The sequence below is a fragment of the Rhinopithecus bieti genome, unplaced genomic scaffold, assembly GCF_001698545.2.
Source record: "Rhinopithecus bieti isolate Rb0 unplaced genomic scaffold, ASM169854v2 scaffold_6380, whole genome shotgun sequence".
Taxonomy (NCBI): domain Eukaryota; kingdom Metazoa; phylum Chordata; class Mammalia; order Primates; family Cercopithecidae; genus Rhinopithecus; species Rhinopithecus bieti.
Window position 1 is genome coordinate 2,632,924 of NW_016806642.1, and position 20,131 is coordinate 2,653,054.

The 20,131-nt window shown below is 37.2% G+C and overlaps 1 protein-coding gene across 1 annotated transcript in view; it reads right to left on the bottom strand.

Annotated features, from left to right (window-relative positions):
- Positions 1–20,131, bottom strand: part of SGIP1 (SH3GL interacting endocytic adaptor 1) — a 224,447-nt gene that overhangs the window by 22,607 nt on the left and 181,709 nt on the right. Inside the window, 1 exon segment of the mRNA XM_017877177.1 lies at positions 7,252–7,363. Coding sequence (XP_017732666.1) covers positions 7,252–7,363 — 112 coding nt within the window.

A 20,131-nucleotide genomic window follows, 5' to 3' on the forward strand; every position in this document is an offset into this window, starting at 1 on the left:
AGGCTGCAGCAGCTGACCAGCATTGATTGTCCGGCACTCCCTAGTGAGATGACCCCAGTACCTCAGTTGAAAATGCAGAAATCACCGGTCTTCTGTGTCGCTCGCGCTGGGAGTTGGAGACTGGAGCTGTTCCTATTCGGCCATCTTGCTCCGCCCCCTTATTTGGTCTATTTTTTAAGCCAATATCGCACTGCCTTAATTACACTAGCTTTATAATACTTATGAAATCAAGTGATGTTCTCTAACTTTGTTCCTTTTCATAGTTGTTTGGGCTATGGTAGGTCCTTTGAATTTCCACATGAGATTTATGATCACTGTGTCAATGTCTAAATAAAATCAATTCATTGCCTCTCCGTTCCAATTCACCCCTTACTAACCGCGCTGAGAAAATTAATGGACCTTTGTTATATTTTCTCTTTGCCTACAGGAACCATGCTTAGTTTTGTCAGTAGAGGGCGCTAGAGAGACGCTGCAGGAGAAAGGGGTTTTCCTTCTCCCTTCCAGCCTGCTTGCAAGGGCACGCTCTTGCAATGCACGAGGCTTATGTAGTGCCAGGCTGTTGTAGTGCAAGAGGCTTGTGTGTGGTTCCTGCAGTGCATGTAGTGTCCCCAGAGTGTGGGTTTTGCAAGTCATTTAGCTCTGCCAGTGTCTGGTAGCACAGACAGCTTTCCTGTCATCTGACTCATGGAGTACAACTGGCTGGGCTGCCACAATGCTCAGATCTTGCAATGCAGATGGATTATTTTCCAGCCTCCTGCTATGTTCATGCCTCCTCCACTGCCATCTTCTGCAGTGCATGGTGGCGGCAGCACCCACCGACCTTAGCTTCCCCTGGCACTTCCCTCGGCCAGTTTTGTAGTAGAATGCCTCAGTGAAACACCTCCCCATGAGCAGCTGGAAGTCAGCTGGGCTCTCCTTATGCTAGGCCTGAAAACTCTCAAAGAAGTAAGCTGGAGCAATCATAGGGCACAACTCCTCTCTTAGGGATCACTGCCTTCGCCTGAGGTCCAGTGTCTTGCAAGTCATTGTTTTATATATTTTGCTCATTTTTAAGCTGTTTGAGGTAGAAGGGTAAACTGGTCTGTTACTCTACCTTGGCTAAAGCAGAAATTTCATGAAGCTCATTCTTCTTTGGGAAATAGTAAATACTTAAAGTGAGTGAGCTTCTTTATGATTTCCTCCAATGTCTCCACAGTTGACTCTTGCAGTACTTCACCTCTAAGTTCAGGTATGTACTTTCTAGGGAAATTGATGTTAATAAATGAAAACTTTCCTCACATTGTAGCATGGGGTCTCCACATTGTCCTATAGTCACCTTGTATATTGTGTAACTCTAATTGATGAAACACACCTGGTTCAGGTGAGGTGCTCTCTGGCATACATTCAAAATAGCTTAAATGAAGAACTGCTATAACCTTGTATGTATAAGGCTGGATTTGGGGCAGAGACGGGGAGCAGATGAGCTTCTTAAAGATGCCATGTGAGCCTCCCTCACTCAGGTGTTAAATCCATAACTTTGTAGTGCTCTGAATGAGAGTTTTGGTTTCCGGAAGTTTGCATCTCCATCTTTCCTGGAGAACACTGCTGACCTCCCAGTTTGGGAGCAAGCTGCTGCCTTCCTTCTCTACCTTTTAGATCCATTAACCCTGTTTGTATACTAGTGCCAAATTGGTTCTGAGCCTTGACTTCCCCTCAAGCTGAGTCTACTCTTGATATTTGTCCATATGTGGACATGTAGAATATTGTTTGGCAGCTATTAGAAAACAATTAGAGCACTTATAAAATTAGATTTCAGCACCTACCATCACTCAGTATATTGTTATTAGCAGTGGTGGCTCAACTGTTTTTTAACTGGTAGGGAATTTTCTCAGTTTTCTTTCCAAGTTGCTCAAAATGAGATCTAAATGGTGTCTTGGTAGGAGATAAAGTTTCTGTTTTGAAAGCAAGTCAGGCAGAGGAGGAGATGGTATTTATTACAGGCATCTGTCTATTCACTCCTAACTATGCAAGTTGTTATAATTATTTTTTCCAGTGGGGTGGTAATTTAAAAATGAGCAAAACAGCCTCTGCTTTCAAAGGGCTTAATGTCGGGTAGAAGGTGGGAGAGGTAGTCCACATAGCCCTGTGTAAGAAGTACTGAAGCCTCAATTACATTTCAGCATCACAATTGTCAGAGCCAGAACTTTTGCTGACTTAATAACCCATCCAGTGTCTAAATTGACCTGAAATGTTCTATAAACAAATTGAATATTTCCTATACTCACTAAATAATTTTATTTTTAACTTAAGGATTTTTCCTACCAGTATGCAAGGTGGCTACATTCCATGTGAGTTTGGATGTGGAAAGAATGCGAGATGGAAATATGAATAGATGCTGACTTCATGAATAAAATAAGAAATCATGTGAATCCTCATAAATGAAATATTTGTCAAAAAATGGCAAAACTTCAAAGTCAACCAGCCAAGTGACTTATACACTGGATTTTCCCTAGTGCCATGGGCAGCACCCGTTAGCTGGTCACAGAAACACTAGCCAGTTTTGTTCAGGGAATGTGTGAGGTCATCAGAGATGCATCCCTCTCATAAAATGTGATTTATATGTACTGCTCACTAAACTCCCAGATCTCTTTCTCAGTGTACATATTTGTAGATGTAGCTTCTCTTCTTTTCTTGACAATTCCCTTTCTTTAGCTTATGTACTGCTTTTCATATTATGAGACTAAGTTCAAAAGAAGGCCTCCCCGAAACATTTCTTAATATCCTTTCCATTTAGCCTTCCTTGGTTTTTCCTTTCTCTGGGTTTGCTTGGAGCAGGTACAGATCTTTTTCTAGAAAACTGTGTTGCAGTTTTGTGCACATCTTATTTACTATCGTGAAGGCAAGTTCTGTGTCATAGGTTCTGGGAAGGCAATGGTGCGTAACGCAGAACTCAGAGTAAGAACTCAGTGTTTAAAATATAAATTCATACATTTACATATTTATTTATAGGGTGCCTATACAATAAACCAGGCACAATGTAATGTGCTAGAATTGGCAGTGACACATTGGACAAATGGTCCTTGTGCAAACCTCTAGTTTAAACAGGAAGACAGATACTGAATAAATAATTAAAATGTGACGATAAAAGAAGGATAAGAGACAGCTGAGAAACCTAAGCTTTTCTAGGGAATTAGAGAGTTAATCTCTGACCCTTATTTTTAAGCACCAAGGTTCTTTAAAAAGAAACTAATAGCGGGAGATGTGTTTCCCCAATCAGTAGCAAAGGTCAAGGAATTCGCTGCCTGTGAGCTACTGAGAAAGTCTCACATGTCAGAATACCTGTTACAGGTGCTCCAAATATTTAGAGTATAACTATATTTAAATGGGTTACATATCATAGTATATAATAATTAAGATAGTAGATTTCTGTTCCCAGTGGATGGTCTGAGAACAAATGGCTTTGATGCAGGATGACAGGGAACTAGAGACAAAATCCAATCCAAATGCCTTTGCTGCATCATTTCTCTCTTTGGTAACTTGGTTGGCATTATTTCCACCTGGTGATAGAACTTGAGTTGTTTCCTTGAAAGTGAATAATAAACGAAGAGCAATTAACATGGTGTTGAAGATGCAATTAAATATATAAGAGTGTCACTTCATGATTCATTTATGTTTATAAGTTATTCATTTGTAAGTTTCTGATTTCAAAATTTTAATGAAATATATTGGATCTCCCACCTACCAGCATACAGGACATCCTACAACTATTTGTGGCAATAAAATTAAAAACAGATATACATCCATAAGTCAAAGACTCAGTTAATTTAGAAGGGTGACAAATATTAATTTGGCTCAAGTGCCATGTCATTGGAATGCCAAGGCTGCAGACACCAGGCTTACAGGTGCAGACCACCCTACACGCCTGTCATAGTGTATTGAGAAACTGAACCAGGATGAAAACTCTGGCTTATATTGTGACAGGCTGACAGGGGATAGGCTGCTATACCACTTATTGGAATTAAAAAATATGTTATTAAGGGCTTCTTGACTCCCATTGCACCATATTTACACGTGTTCTATGGTGCACTTGTTATTATATTTATGCACAAGTCCTATTTTGCATATGAGCTGTCTTTATTACCAATATGTCTCCTGTCTAGCACAATGGCAGGTACATCGCAGCCATTTTGAAAATGTTAGGTGAGTAATTCAATTTAACTTGTTCAGCAAATATACCTTGTCCTGTTTAGCTGAGGACACAACAGTGAACCAAACAGGCAAAATCTAGCTCCCATGGTGTTTACATTCTAGTAAGGAAGAAGACAAATAATGGACAACAACAACAAAAAAGATGTTAAGAGAGAAGGGCTATGGAGACAGAGAATGTGAGGTAAAGAGGAAGAAAATGTTGACGGGGTGGGGAGCTCTGTTGTTGTTTTATATGGAATGGACAGGGAAGGTCTCTTTGATAAATTTACTGAAGAATCATGAAGGGAATGAGGGGACAAGTCACTCAGAACCTAGGAGAAGAACCTAGGAGAGAAGGCATCTGAAGGCAGGAAGTGCAGCAAATGAAAACCCCTGAGGTATGGATGGGTAGGGGTGATGGAAGAGAGACGCCAGGAGGCCATGTGGCTAGAGTGGAGTGAATATGGAGGTGAGGGTTGGAGGCATGGTCAGGGATAAGGAAAGGAGTGACGGAGATGGGATCAGAGAAACAGCCACTGGGGTGAGGCTGGGGGAGTCTCCAAGGGCAGATCATGGAGGGTCTCGTAAGAGTATTATGAAGCATTTTGTTTTTACTTTGAACAAGATAGGAGGATTTTGAGCAGAAGAGTGACATGTATGTTGAGACTTTGTAGGGGTGCAAAAGTGGAAGAACGGAGACCAATTAGGTCTCTCTGAATAAATTAGTGGATGAACAAATGAAAGCCAATTACGAAGCAGAGAAAGATGAATTCATTCTTGTGGCTCCCCAGTGGTTTTCACTTAGGTATATACTTTCACTCCACACTCCTGACTACTCTAATTTTTAAAAAGGGCATTTCTGGCCAGGCACAGTGGCTCACACCTGTAATCCTAGCTCTTTGGGAGGCCAAGGTGGGCAGATCGTTTGAGCCCAGGAGTTTAAGACCAGCCTGGGCAACATGACAAAACCCTGTGTCTACAAAAAATACAAAAATCGCCAGGTGTGGTGGCATGTACCTGTAGTCCCAGCTACTCAGGAGGCTGAAGTGGGAGAACTGCCTGAGACTGGGAGGTTGAGGCTGCAGTGAGCTGTGACTGTGCCATTGTGCTTCAGCCTCGGTGACAAAGTGAGATTCCATCTCAAAAAATAAATAAAAACATAGAAGGGTGTTTTTGTCTGCTTTTCTCAATTCAGGGCAACCTGATTTTCTAAGGTATAGTTAGTAGTCAGTGGTAAGTATTTCTTAGAACTGGAATAACAGAAAGTTATGCAAATTCTTTGTCCAAAGAAGATTCTACAGAACAAATATGTATGAATAAAGCATATCTACAGCTAATGCTCATGGTGTCTACTTGCTTTAACAGTTCAGACATATGCTCTATAAGAGGTAGCTTGTAATTTCTATTGATACAGGGATGTGGCAAATGGCTTTTCTGTTTTGAGGATGAAAGAGAAAAGACATGGAAAATCCAGACTCCACAGTGTTTGTTTCTCTATAATATTCTGGGCATAGAATGAAACCTAGATGTTTAAAGAGACATGAAGTTGATAGATCCTAGTGGCTGGCTAGTATACTTAAAGGTGGAGTGACTAATTATATTAGTTTGCCAGTATAATATTGTTAGATTTCGAGTTTTACATCTAAAACTAGTGTTTCTGAAGTGTCAAGAGGATTCATGATTAGTCATACCAATTTCCACTTAAAATATATATGGAGATCCAAGGTCTAGTTATATTTAATTATCGCTGTTTCAAAAAGTTTTTATAATATAGTCTAGTGTTCTATATACACATTGACTTTTTCTTCTCCAGTTTTTAAAATTGTATTTATCTTTCTGAAACAGGGTGTTGCTCTGTCATCCAGACTGGAGTGCAGTGGTGTGATCATGGCTCACTGCTGCCTCTGCCTCCCAGGCTCAAGTGACCCTCCCATCTCAACTTCCCAAGTAGCTGGGACTGCAGGTGTGCACCACCACACTCAGACAATTTTTGTATTTTTTGCAGAGCCAGGATCTCCCTATGTTGCCAGGGGTGGTCTCGAACTCTTGGCCTCAGCAATTCTTCTGCCTTAGCCTCCCAAAGTGCTGGGATTACATGTGTAAGCCACCATGCCTGGTCTTCAGTTCTTATTGTCATAGATATTAAGTTTTTCCAAGCCCTAGTCTTTGTAAGTAAAAAAACTAAGAGCAATTCTTTCCTCATGTAGGTTTTCCCTTTATTGATCAAATTCAGACCGGGAATTATATTAATGACACTATTGAAACTAAGTCTGACTTAGTTGTTTAGTTTTCGGTGTAGATCACTAATCACTTTTAATCTTTTTTTGGATTACAAATCCCTTTGTTAAGTGATAAATGTTATAGACTCTTTCTATAGAATAATGCACACGTGCACACACATAAAATACACAATATAATTTCAGGGAAACCATCGATTTTCTGAATCCTATCTATGGAATTCCTTAGCAAGAGGTCAAATATTTAATTATATCATGTATGCATTCAGACCAAGTCCATTGTCAGTATGTACATGTATAAGTGAAATCAGACTCATGTAAGTAGAAGGTAGTGGATTCTCCCTAGAATTTTTACTTTGCTCTGATTGTAATTTTTTTCTTTCTCTTTCATTTTTGGCCAGTTTTTCCTTACTTAGTAAGGGTCACAGAAAATTTGTTCCCTTGCTACTTTGAGTGTTTTGGGAAGGTGTTTTTTCTTTCATGTTCTCATTCCAGTGAACCATTGTTGTAATTTATATGTGGGTGATTCCCATCCAGGAAAGATTAAGACAATAAAAGACATGAGCTGCACATTTACTTTCGTGAGACAATAAATTTCCTCATTGTTGACAGACTGGGTTAGAGTTTTCTGTTACTTGCAACCTAAGCAGAATCAAAGATTTCTAGGTTTCTAGAGTAAGTTATCTAGAACCAAAACGGAATCAAAGATTTCTAGAGTAAATTCTCTTGATACATTTTAAAAAGCATGAAATCAGTATTCCTAATGACATTTTCACCTCTATTGTAGCTGTGCCACCTACTATTGCTAACTGAATTATTTTTTGCATGGACCAAGTATCAGGCTTACTTGCTTGGATCAGCTCCTTTGAAGTAGGCGTTGACTGTTTCTGTAAATGCTGCTGCAACAGGGAGAGTGTCCTGGGCTCCCATGGTTAGAGGGCTGGGTCCCCTGGAAGAACCTGCATGAAATGAAAAGTTTTCATTTATTATGAAAATAAGAGACACTTTAGTATATGTGAAATTAAAAGCCCATTAAAGGATTAAGGAATAAAATCTACCCCTTAATGTTAAAAAAAATGTGCTAAGAACCATAACTCTGTATATTCAACATAGAGCTCAAGTATTTAAAAGGAAATATTTGGCTAGTTTACAGACAAACACACTTGAAATTAATTCAATTATGTATTTTGGCACAGAAAAGAAAATCCAAGCAGAACAAAGTCATATGGGTTTTCAAATGTTTTGCATAAAACATAAAGCAGTATTTGCATGACAGTTTGTACAGCGGGTGGTTAATAAAGACAATTATTAGTTTCCTATTTGAGCATTCAGTCCAATCAATTGCCCATACTAAAAACTTTTTTCATTTCTTCGTTTTGAATAGCAGCCAAGTGGTATCACATTACCCATTTTTTTTCCTGGATTATTTCCATTTCAAAAAGCCCAGTTACTCTCAGATCAAGTAAGCTCAAGTTTACATGTCCAAAAACATACACAACCAAAATATACACATTGACTTAGCACAACACATAAATGCACTAATTCACACTGTTAAAAATAACGCCAGCTCTCATGTCTGTTGAACACCTGCTATACACAGGTGTTCATGCAGACATGGGCAAGGCATGTCTGTACTAACACGGGTGCCTTGCATGAATAATCTCATTCAAATCCACATCGGCCCTGTGGGATAGATATGATTATTCCCATTTTATAGAAGAGGAAACACAAGCTCCATGTAAGTGACTTGCCTAAGATAATATAGTTAGTTAAATGGCAAAACAAATATTCAAACCTAGGTGTATCTCCCTATGGAACTCATGTTTTTCCCACCATACCATGCAGTGTTCTAAATGAAACATTTTCCTGTATCATTTTGTTGTAACCTGTAGCTTCTGAAAGTATCAACATTTAAGATTATTGTTTTTGTTATTGATCTATGGGCATGGTATTGAGCAGTAACGTTTTGGTAATTATTACATAAAAGTATTTAATTATGTTACATACGCACTGCTTCCCCTTCCTGCCAAACAAAATGCATTTACTCCTCCCCACTCCCGGCATGGACTACATACTTTAGTGTTAGGCTTGTTTTCTTTTGCCTTCAATATATACTTTTGTCCTCTTCTCCAGGTCTGAGAATAATCTACCATTTGTACACCTCCCTCCTCAATAAAGCTTTCCTTGATCACTCTAGTTCATGCTAGCCTCTTTTCTGTCTCCTCTTGGCTTTCAATATCTTGGACTTGGCAATTGACAATTAATTTAACAGACAGTTATCTAATATCTAATATCTACTATGTATCAGGTATTATGGTAGGTGCTGGGGATTCAAAAACACATGGTCTTTGCCCTCAGTGAGTTACAGTTCAATGTACTGATGTCATCAGCAGCAGCATTGTGATCATCAACATCATCAGCATTCACTAATCTTAATTACCTCCATTAACATTATTTGTTGCATACTTACTGTTTTATATATATTACCTATGTAAATGTATGAAGTAAGTATTGTCTTCATTTTACAGTTTGATGGAACCAAGGCTCAAAGAGTTTATACAACTTGTTCAGTCCTGCACAGCTGGTAAGCATAAAGTTCAAGATTGGCACTGGGGTATGTATGAGTTCAAAGCTTAGACTCTGAGGACATTATTATTTTGCTTTCTTAGTAGGCAATTATGTACCAAGTGGGCAACTACAGACTCACTGGGTGAGTCTGAAGTTGGAGTATGCATGGGTAAGTCTTTGCTGCCCATGGAGCCCTACATTTTAAAAGGGAGTTACAATGGCATTAGCTTCTTTAATGAGACCTTGACAGTCCCTAAAACCCAGCTTGGATGATGTTGGCTTTCCACTAAATACATGTTGAATTATCCACAGTTGGGTCTCAGAAAAGTAAGGTTTATGCACATTTATAAACAATAAAGGCACAATAAACACAGGCCATTATTTTGTAACGGTGTTGTTCAGTTTATTTGCTCACTTGTTAGTTCAAATGTTTATTGAGCGACTACCAGTCTGGAGAAGAATGGCTTCTCTAAGTGTTGGTTAAAACTAGGCCACAGTGGTAAGAGGGCTGGACTGTTACCACTCTATCAGGGTCATTGCTACTATGTGATTGAAACTTGGCATTTGGTGAGGAGAATAGATAAATCTACAATCAAATGGAGTGATTTGATAAATTCTTTAAAAAAAATGAGCAAAGCTCTATGAAAGCACTTAATGATGCTTGTATAGGTCAGGGAAGGTTTAATTAAGATGATATTGGAGCTGAAGTCTGAAGAAGAAGATGATCTTACAAAGAGTAGAAGGAAGGAGGTCTACCTTGTATGTACGTGTAGAGCTGAGCAGACACATTTAAGAAACCACAGGAAGTGTAGTACTGTTTGTGTGTGTATGTGAGTGTGGTGGGTATTGAAGGGTGACATGTGGAAGCAGATGAGGCTTGGGGAGTTAGCAATTAGGTCATGAAGAGTTTTATATAAACATTTAGGAAAATGTGTCTTTATAGCCATTAAAATCATAATTCCTTTTTGATAATCTAATACAAATCTAAGAATACTTTTCAGAGCAAAGCACACATATATACATCATATTTATTATTTAAAGTAGAATTATAAATTTCCTGAGGTTCTTGGGGTTCTGGAACTTGGGTTAGAACACCCTGAATGGAAGATGGGAGGCCTCTGAAGTATTTCAAACAATGGACGTCAGTTTAGAGCACGCTAGCTATGTAAATGTATGAAGTAAGTATTGTCTTCATTTTACAGTTTGATGGAACCAAGGCTCAAAGTGTGGCGCATAGTTTAGTGAAGGAGACGGTAATGTAGATGAGGAGATTTCTTAGGAAAAAAGAGAAAAATGAGGAGAGAAGCAGATGCTAGTATATCAAGGGAATGTCATCATCATAATATTTTTCAATTCTGCAAAGCATTTAATAGTCTTCTAGGATAGTCTTGTGAATAAAATAGTAAAAGTTGTATGGATCATAGTCTTGCCGAGCGAATTGACAATTAGATAAATCACAATATCCAATGAGCATGAATCAGTAGCTATACATCCATTGCGAAGGAACTCTCTAATGGATTATCTCAGAGACTGGTCCCTAGTCTGGGCTCTTTAGTGGCTTGGATAAAACTGAATAAAGTGCTCAGAAATGGCACATTGTAGTGGCTAAGAGCATGGAATTTAGTATCAGACATACCTGGGATTGAGTCCTGTCTCTGACACTTGTTATCTAAATGATCTTTGGCAGGGATGATGTCATGATACCCACTTTGTAGGCCTGTTCTGAGGATAAAATGAAGCGAAGCATTTAGCACTGCGCTTGAACCACAGTAAGCACTCAGTAATGATTAGCTACTTTTATGATGATCATCATGGCAGATTCATTAAAACAGCTAAAATTTTTCTTATATTTTTGAGGTACTGAACTGGAACTTAAAAGAAAATATCAGCAGAAACAAATGTAAAATTCTTATATATCAAGGTTTAAAATTAATGAAACAATTGTGGTTTGGTTAAAACTTGCTTGGTAGAAGAATATGTGAAAAAAAGCACCTGGAGGTTTTAGTTGATCATCAATTTTCTATTGTTGAGTTCTAAACCTCTTGCCTAGCTTGGGCTCTATCAAAGGATGAGTAAGAGACACATCACTAGAAATGACGGTTGTAGTGCTTTTCGTTTGCTTGTGTGCTTTGTTTTAAAGCTCACAGATGGCAATTGGAACACACATCCACAAGTCAAAGACCACACTCTTCAGTGTAATGATACACAAGGCCATCTGTGGTATGATCAAGACCCATTTCTCCTTACCCACCTCCCCCCACGTCCCCCAACAACACATCTTCTAGCTATGATAACTTCTAGGCACTATAGTCCTTATTGTAGAACTGATCAGTGATGCCAGGAAGCAGAAACACATAAAACAACAAACATTTACAAAGAACCTTCTTATCTTTAAGGATCCAACATTTATAACCCTAATTTCTTCACATCCCTATACATCACAATTGATAAGCCATTTTGCGTTTTACTTTTTCCCACTTAAAATATTTTTTATTGCTATTTAGTCTACATATCATTTTTTGCAACTATTTGTTATTCTACAAACATTGTTCAAATGTTGAACCACTTCTAGATAGCAATCTAAATCCGTCTTTGTTTAAACTGGTATTGTTTTCCTTTTTTAATTTCCTTAAGATGTAATGTATTCCTACAAAGTAGAATGACCAAATCAAAAGGCAGATCAATGTTTAATTGACAAGAATACCAGGTATTTTGCATAAAGATTATACTCAGTGAAAATGATATGAGTAATAAATGAATGCTTTCATTCCCCCATAGCACCTCAGAGAGTTTTTGTTTAGTAGCATTATTGGAAAACAGGGCTAAAACCAGAAAAGTGTCCAAGATAATGAGAAATTCAAGCCTTATGGCCTAAGAGGACTAAGAGGGGCCTGGAAACTGTTTTCTAATAACTGAAATAATATTAACAGACAGCGACTCTGGAGACCAGAGTTCAAGGCTATAGATCTGCAAGTTAATAGCTCTGTGGCCTTGGGGAAATCTCTTAAACTTAGGTTCTCTCGATCATGAAATGAAGGCAATAGACTGCATAGTGTCTGTGTTTTAAGATCCTATGATTTTAAGTCATCTATAGGCATTTAAAATTTTTACAGTAAGAATAACTTTCTAACAGAAAAATAAACTGCCCTGAAAACAGCATACCCTCACTGGAGATTTGGGTGGCTCTGTCGTATTTACTGAGACACTACTACTACCATGTACAAGATAGTGGTGAGGACATAAATATGTAGTCTTTCAGGAAAAACATAAACATATGGAAAACTAAATAACAATAATGTATGCAAACAAGAGGTTAGGTAAGATGATGGTTCAAGTGACATCACTATGGGATTATTTCACTGCAAGACTAATTACTAAATGAGTGGTATAGCAGATGCTATTAGTTGATTTAATAAAGGAAACCTGGACTCTAGAGTCATATAGCCTTCGGTGTGAATCCTGGCTCTTTGGCTTACCATCTGTATGTCGAGGGACAATGTATTTAAGTCTCTCTGTAATCAGTTTCCTCATCTTTAAAATGGTATAAAGATAGTATCAATGTTAAAGGCTCATGGTGAACATCAAACAGCATAACATTTGTGAAATACTTAACATGGTATGCACTTGAAAACATATGACTAACATTATTGTTTTTGTTGCTGTCATTTTTGTCAGGGTGAACTTTACTGAGGTTGTTGAATTAGAGTTTGTTCTTTGAAGTTGAGTAGGTTTCTAGGCAGAAACAAAGGGAGATACAAAACAAATAGAATTCTTCATTGAGCATGGAGTTAGCATAGAATTCTTTCAGCTTCCTTCCGTCACTAAAATTCTATCATATAATCTGCGCATGTGTGCCTAATTTTTCACATATCACATAGGTAGCTATTATATTGATTTCAGTGGCTTGATAATAATACTTGTGTCAATAGGAGATAAAGTTGGTTGAATGCATATTTATTTTATTCAAATAAACAAATTGATTATTTGAATAATCATAATTAATTTATTAAAATGTGGGTTCCTGTAATAATTAGACATTGTGCTAGGTGCCGAGGGATACACAGAAATGTATGAGGCATATCCTTTCCTCTATGGAGTTTATTGTATAAAAGAGGATTATAATATTAACTACAAATGAAACACTGTGTGAAGTTAGAGAACAGTCTAATATTGTAATTATTATATTATTGTTGTTAATAATAATTTACCAATAATTCAATTGGAGGCAGTATTTATTGACATGGTTTTTATGTCTGTCCTTCCATAACATCAAAAATCAAACACTAACGTGGCTTTATGTCCTTTGTACACTGGAGTGTACACAGGTTAGGTATAATTATCTCTAGCCCAAAGTAACCCTGCTGGTAAGTGGTGAAGCTGAAATTCAGTCTTAGGTTTTCTGGCTCTCTTAATGGTAATTGTAGCAGCAATGAAAATTTCTATCTCTTACTGCATACCAACCACTATTCAAAGGACTTTACTTATATTAATTACTAATCCTGGTAATAAGGTAAGTTTATGAGCACTATAAGTACCATTCTTGCCCTTGTTTTACAGATGAGAAAATGGTTTCAAGTCATTCAACAGCCTTGCCATCGTCACCTGGCAAGTAAACAATCAAAACAGAACTGTGATGCAAACCAAGCACTGCCTGACTCTGGATGCCACCCTCCTCCCTACCTTGCTCAAGGAGCATAGAAGTCAGGAGAGAGTTATCTTAGGAACCTGATGATGTATTTGTGGTATCCCCAGAAGGATGAGTTGCTGTCATTAGCCTGTGGACCTCCAACAGAAAAGCATCTCCAGAGTACTGGGAAGTAATTGACATGCATGCTTTGAGGGGGTTCTGAGGAATGGAAGAGGGCACAGAGAATCACCAGTGTGTGACTGTGTGTTTTCTGAAAGGCAGTTTTCTGTGACTCTCATTACCAAGCAAGGTCACACAGATATACACATGTAGACAGCCTGAGGCTAGAAATAATTTAAATTCTTAATAGCAGTGTGACTTCTGACATCTTTAAAAGATGAGGTCCTTAATTTATGAAAGCATTTCATGGGGAGACAAATGAAAAATGAACGTGGGGAAGGAGAACAGATTGTATATGTAAGTGTTTAAAGAAGAGGAAGAGAGTTTTTAGAAGAGAAATGAAAATTAGAAAAAAAGAGGAAAGAGGAAAAAGCAAAATGCACAGGTACAGAAATTGAATACAAGCATAAGGTTTCCTTTGATAAATAAAGGAGCGTTTGCCTCCTGAGTTTAATCAAGGTGCCTCCTATGCACTTCTGCCAATCATGTGCAGTGAGCAAGCCTGCATTCAGGCAGGCTAGTCTCCTCTTCCTGTGCACTTTCTCCATTTTCCATATAATCTCGTTCACTTTGCAATGTTGAAGTTTAGCACTTTCTCTCATCAAAGCCAGTTCATGAAGACAACGTATTTTCAGTTTTACATTTAGTATGAATTTATGTCAAACTAGTGGCTCCCTTGGGGGTATTGTGGCATTTTCACAAAATTAACAATAAATGGTAATATCTATTATGTAATGTGTTCATGCTCTGTGCAATGATTCACATGTGTTATCTTCCTTAATTTGCACCACCATCTCACCAAGTAGGTGCTATTTCAAACAACTGTTTCTTATAGGAAAGCTAGAGTGCTTAAGTAACCTGCTCAAATTCAGATAACAAACGCCTGCAATAAGGAGTCTAGGATGGTGTCAGAGGGTGTGGGCTTCAGTCTTGACTGTGCTTCTTCAATATTTGACCTGAGATGGTCAATGATTCTAGCTTCACCTCTGTTAAATTAGGACAATAATACCAGTGCTCCCAATCTTATCCAAACGCAGGAAGGATCTGCACCACTAATGCCAGATACCAAGAGAGCTGCATATTTTACCTTCTGTTCATCTGAGGTTGGAAACAGTCACCCCGAAAACGCAATCTGAAGCATGGACAGGAGAGAGTGGTCTGATTTGTTTAATGACTGTCCCCATTTTGCAGGCTATCAGGCCAAACAACTGCCCACCCTACCAGATCTGCTGCAGGCAGGGGGCAAATGACCCTTATGCCCAGGGATGACATTACAGGGATATAACCAACAGATGGAGACATCAGAAAGCCTCAGAGTGCATAGAAGAGAGACAATGCTCCAGAAGATATATGAAGCAGCAAAGAGTGAAAATTAGACTAGCTTTTTCTTTAAAAGCTGATTGTATTAGTTAGAATTAGGAAAAAGATAAATGAGACCCAACTCTACAATAATTTATTGAATATGTTATATATAATGCAGGGACAAAGAGAAAGAACGTTGGAAAGAGACTGAATTAATTCTGAATCTGGGTTTTACCCTTACTCTGTGACCCTAAAAAAATTACCTGACCTCTCTGAGTTTCAGCTTCATCATATTGTAAAATGAAGAGAGTACCTTTTACAGACACTGGGAGGATTAAATATGATGATACAGGATGTTCTATGTTCTTGTTATTTGAGAATAGTCAATAACAGAGAAGCCATTTAACAATTAAGGTACTTAAAATGGATACTAAAATTTCATAGTACAGAACGACAGACAGGTTTGATTGAGATTCTAACCTGTCATAAACTAAACTTGTGAAACGATCTTTTATTAACAAAGTTTAAGCTACATTAATAATTGAGTTCTTAGAATGAATAGAAATAATTTGTGTTGATATTTTGGGAAGGGTATATTTTCTGATAAAATTGTATTACAGCTTTACACATCACCCAAGATTTAGGTTTGGCTTTGATTCATGATCATAAATGGAGCATTATTGCAGAATTAATTGAGAGTTTTATACATTATTCTAAGGGTCTCTCAGTTTCTTGTCTTTGTTTTGAAGTGGCTCGGATATAAGTTTATGTTTTTCCCTCTTTTTTAGTAATTAATAGTTTTAATTTCTGTTAAATTCTAAACTGACAATGACTTTGGGTGTGATGAAAAGCTTTACATCACCAGTTTCATGGACTTTATGGAATCCTATACCCTTTCTAAGACTGGCAATTTCACTTGCAATAAATATGCACTGTATTTGCATGGTATATCCATTGTTTATATGATCAGATGTTTATGGGAAAACTTATTGGGTTCTGCATTCATGTAATGGGTGGGGATGGACACCAGTGTTAATTTGGGAAAAAGTGTATTAGAATGAGGACTAAGGTTAAAAGTAAATAGTTTCATGTTGCTGTGGTCTTTGCGTGTCTTCAGAATCCAGCAACTGCAAGGTAACCAATAGTGAACACTGGGACAAAGAGTTTCATTAGTTTATGTAAATTACAGTACCTGACACACAGTAAAAACTCAATAACTTGGCAGTTATCATTAGTAGTGAAGAAGAATTTGCCTCACAGTCATGACATGTAACATACTGTTTCAGGCTCTCCTCAGCACCAGATGCATTTAGTAAATGAGGAAAGCATAAAAAGAAAGGAGAAATTCTTTCTGTATAGTTCAGTAGAAAGAACTGTATCATGAGAGCTTAACTTGAAAAGGTAAGTATGCTTCTGTGACATTGTAAATCTTAGCTGAAGTGATGATTAATAAAGTTACTTGTTTATCATAGCAAAACTTTTCAAAAATGTTTAGGATAGGTTTGGGAGAAAAGAAGTCAAAATAAAGTTATCACATATAAATTTTAATTTTTTCCCTTTTCTCTAAATCTTGGAATATTATGATTGTAGTTGGCTTAGATTCTATAAAATATTATATAAAATATGTAAGATATATAAAATATATCTTATATGTGTATAAATTGTGTGTGTGCATGCTGCATATAAATATCTATCTCTATATAATATTCTCTTGAGTGTTTTGATAGTCTTATACCATCACCTAATCTAATTAATAATAATGCTACCATGAGAACTAAAAGAACATATACTTTCTGAATTCTGGGGATTGTGCTAAATGTTCCACACGCATTTCCTTATTAAATCCTCACACTTTTAAGAAAGATGTATTGTTATCCCCATTTTACTGCTGACAAACTGAAGCTTAAAAAAGTCAAGAAGCTTCTATAAGTGCTGCCTTGGCTTCTCCTGTCCCAAGGTAAGTAGCATCAATTGACCTGCTGAGTGAGAATACAGAGGAAAAAGGGCAAACCTCAAAAGGGGAGGAACAATATTATCGAGTACTTGCTATGAGCTAAATACTGTCTTTTATGCTTTACACATAGTGCATCATTTAATTATGACTACAACCAGGTGTCCAGATAGGCATTACCACATATTACAGATCAAGAAACTGAGTCTGAGAGGAGAGAACCATTTACCCATGTTTTTGCAGCCAGTAAATGATGGAGTCAGAATTCAAATCTAGATTCACTTGACTTCACACTTTTCCATATAAGAGCCCCATAGGCCTCGTCCTCACCCAAGGTGGCACTGGGTAAGTTATCCTTGCTACATGCTTTTCAGAGTGCTACATATTCTCCTTCATGAAAATGAGGAAAGTGTACTTAAGAAAGTCAGTTCTCCAATGAGAACACGTGGACACAGGCAGGGGAACATCACACATTGGGGCTTGTTGGGGGCGGGGGGCTAGGGGAGGGATAACATTAGGAGAAATACCTAATGCAGATGACGGGTTGATGGGTGCAGCAAAACACCATGGCACATGTATACCTATGTAACAAACATGCATGTTCTGCTCATGTATCCCAGAACTTAAAGTATAACAGTTAAAATAAAAAAGAAATTCAAATGATTAATAAACATGCATGGATGCCCTAAATAAATAAATAAATAAATAAATAATTAGAATTAAGAGTACTGGATTTCTGAGTATGTAAATAGGATTAGAGTTATTTCCAGTCTTCCTCTTCATAAATCTCTGCTCACTTGCCCTGGTTATATACATATTTCATGTGCATATATATTTTTTCACTTTTCAAATTCTGCTCAGTCCAGAAACATACAACCAATTGACATTTTTCTCCATGTTTGGTAGAGATTTGTCTTCAACCTGGGTCTTTGCCTAGAGCACCTAAACTGTCATCCAAAATTAATGCCCAGTTGAATTAACTTCCTAAAATGTTTGACTCAGAAAATGAGAAAATTGTACTTTCTTTTTATTATTGAAGTCAGAACAAGCATATTCAACAAAAAACTACTGTTAAATATGAACATAAGGCAGAAGACAACGCCATAATAAAAATGAAAGAAAAGTGAACGTATACTTGTTCAAATTGATTTCCTCAGTCTAAAAACAGGATTTCCTTTGTCTTAGTATGAAGACTCATATAGCCAAATTTTAAACACTTTCACATAGACAGCAGTGAGAGTTTGATCAAGCATCAGAAACAGCCAGCTATAGCGTGGTACTATGAAGAATATGAATAAATATATCAAAAGCTAATTTATGTAAAGCACTTGTATACGATGAACACTGTGCTGAACACATTACATGCCTCATGTCTTCTAATCTCAAAACATCTCTTTGAGGTACACTTTTTAAAATTAAACCTTAGTGAAGTTAAATAACTTGCTCAAGGTAATTTGCTCTACAGTAAGTAGGGGAGCTGGGACTGAAAACCAGGTCTAACTTCCATTGTATTATTAAACCCTACCCTGTGTTAAAGATGTTCACCCCTACATCCTAGGAAGTTGTGATCGGAGATCTAGCTGCAGGCATGGCATGCCTTCTCAAAGCGGAAGTATCACCCCAAAGGGAGTAAAAATTGGTTCTTTGGGGAAGGTGAAAGAAATCTTACTTGTTAAATATATAAAGCACACAAATATACATATAGCACATGACCAGATGTACAGTACATCTGTGATATTAGAATTCGACTTGGGGAGCAATTAGGGAAAAACAAGGTCTAATAGAGGCTCTCTGGGCAAGGAAAGAGGGATAATGAAAAAAAAGTTTGAGAAGCACTAATCTCAGGCTTAAAGGGCCAAAGATGTGAATGCCCCTGGACAACTCATCAACTCTCTTGGAAAATTAACAGTCGTCTACCAGACTATGCAACTGCTGGTGAGAGAAACTGCCACATTCTTTGGAATCTAAGCTACAGAATTTTGAAAGATGAAATGAGTAGGTTACGACTGATATGCATCCTAAAGGGACACTCAGATGCTAAAACTGTATCTGTCAAAAATTTCTTGTTGACTTTCAAGGAAATTGTTTACTTTGCAACAATTTATAAGTAAATTCTTGAAAGCTAACGCAGATAAAATTCTGGAATTTTTGATGTGTCACAAAATTAAACCATCAATGCAAAGAATATAAAGAGGTCAAAGTTATAAACATATGGTATAGAAAAGTCATCATGCCACTATGATATTAACTGTAACTGCTGATGGCCAGAAGTGATTCAGATGTGTCTGCAGATTCTGAACACGAAATAGATTTAGGCTCAGTTTCTGATGGTTATACTGAAGATAGTGGCTTGCACTTTGTCTATTATTATTGGTTGGGGAAAAAAATGCTTTTCTACACTTGACAAAGTTTATTTTGCACCCAAAAACTTGTGAAAACAATGGAGCATATCCCAATGTATGGCTTCTTGGGATCAAGTAAATGCAGCACACATATTTGTGTGTGTATGTGTGTCAGTGCACGTGTGTGCAGATACATGCAGAGAGGGTTTCATCAAAAATTTTAACCAAAACATCAAAAATGTTATTTCTACTACTCTCTAAATAGTGTGATTTTGGGGCGATGTTTACTCTTTTATTTATACTTTCCTATGTTTGAATTTTTAAAATTAATAATATGCTTAAATTAATGTCACGATCACAATAAAGCCAACTGTGAGCTATTTCTAAATCCTTTGAAGTGTCAAGGGGAATATTAGCGCATGTTAAAATAAAAGGATGCATAATTATACACTGTGTGATAATATAAACCATACACGCACACACGCAGACTCACATTCACATGCAGAATCTTAGAACTGAAAAACATCAACATGATAAAAGCAGTCATCTACAGTTATTTGATTATAGATCTTTTAAAATAACTTTCTATTTTCCAAGTTTTCTATAATGTGTGTTACTTTGATATTGAGGAAAAAATGTAAGTACATATTGATAATTACTTTGGAATTTTAAATATCATTGAGATTTCTACATTTCTTCTTTATTTCTTTTTTCTTTTGTCATCTTTACTTTTATTTATCAAAGAGAAAAGACAATA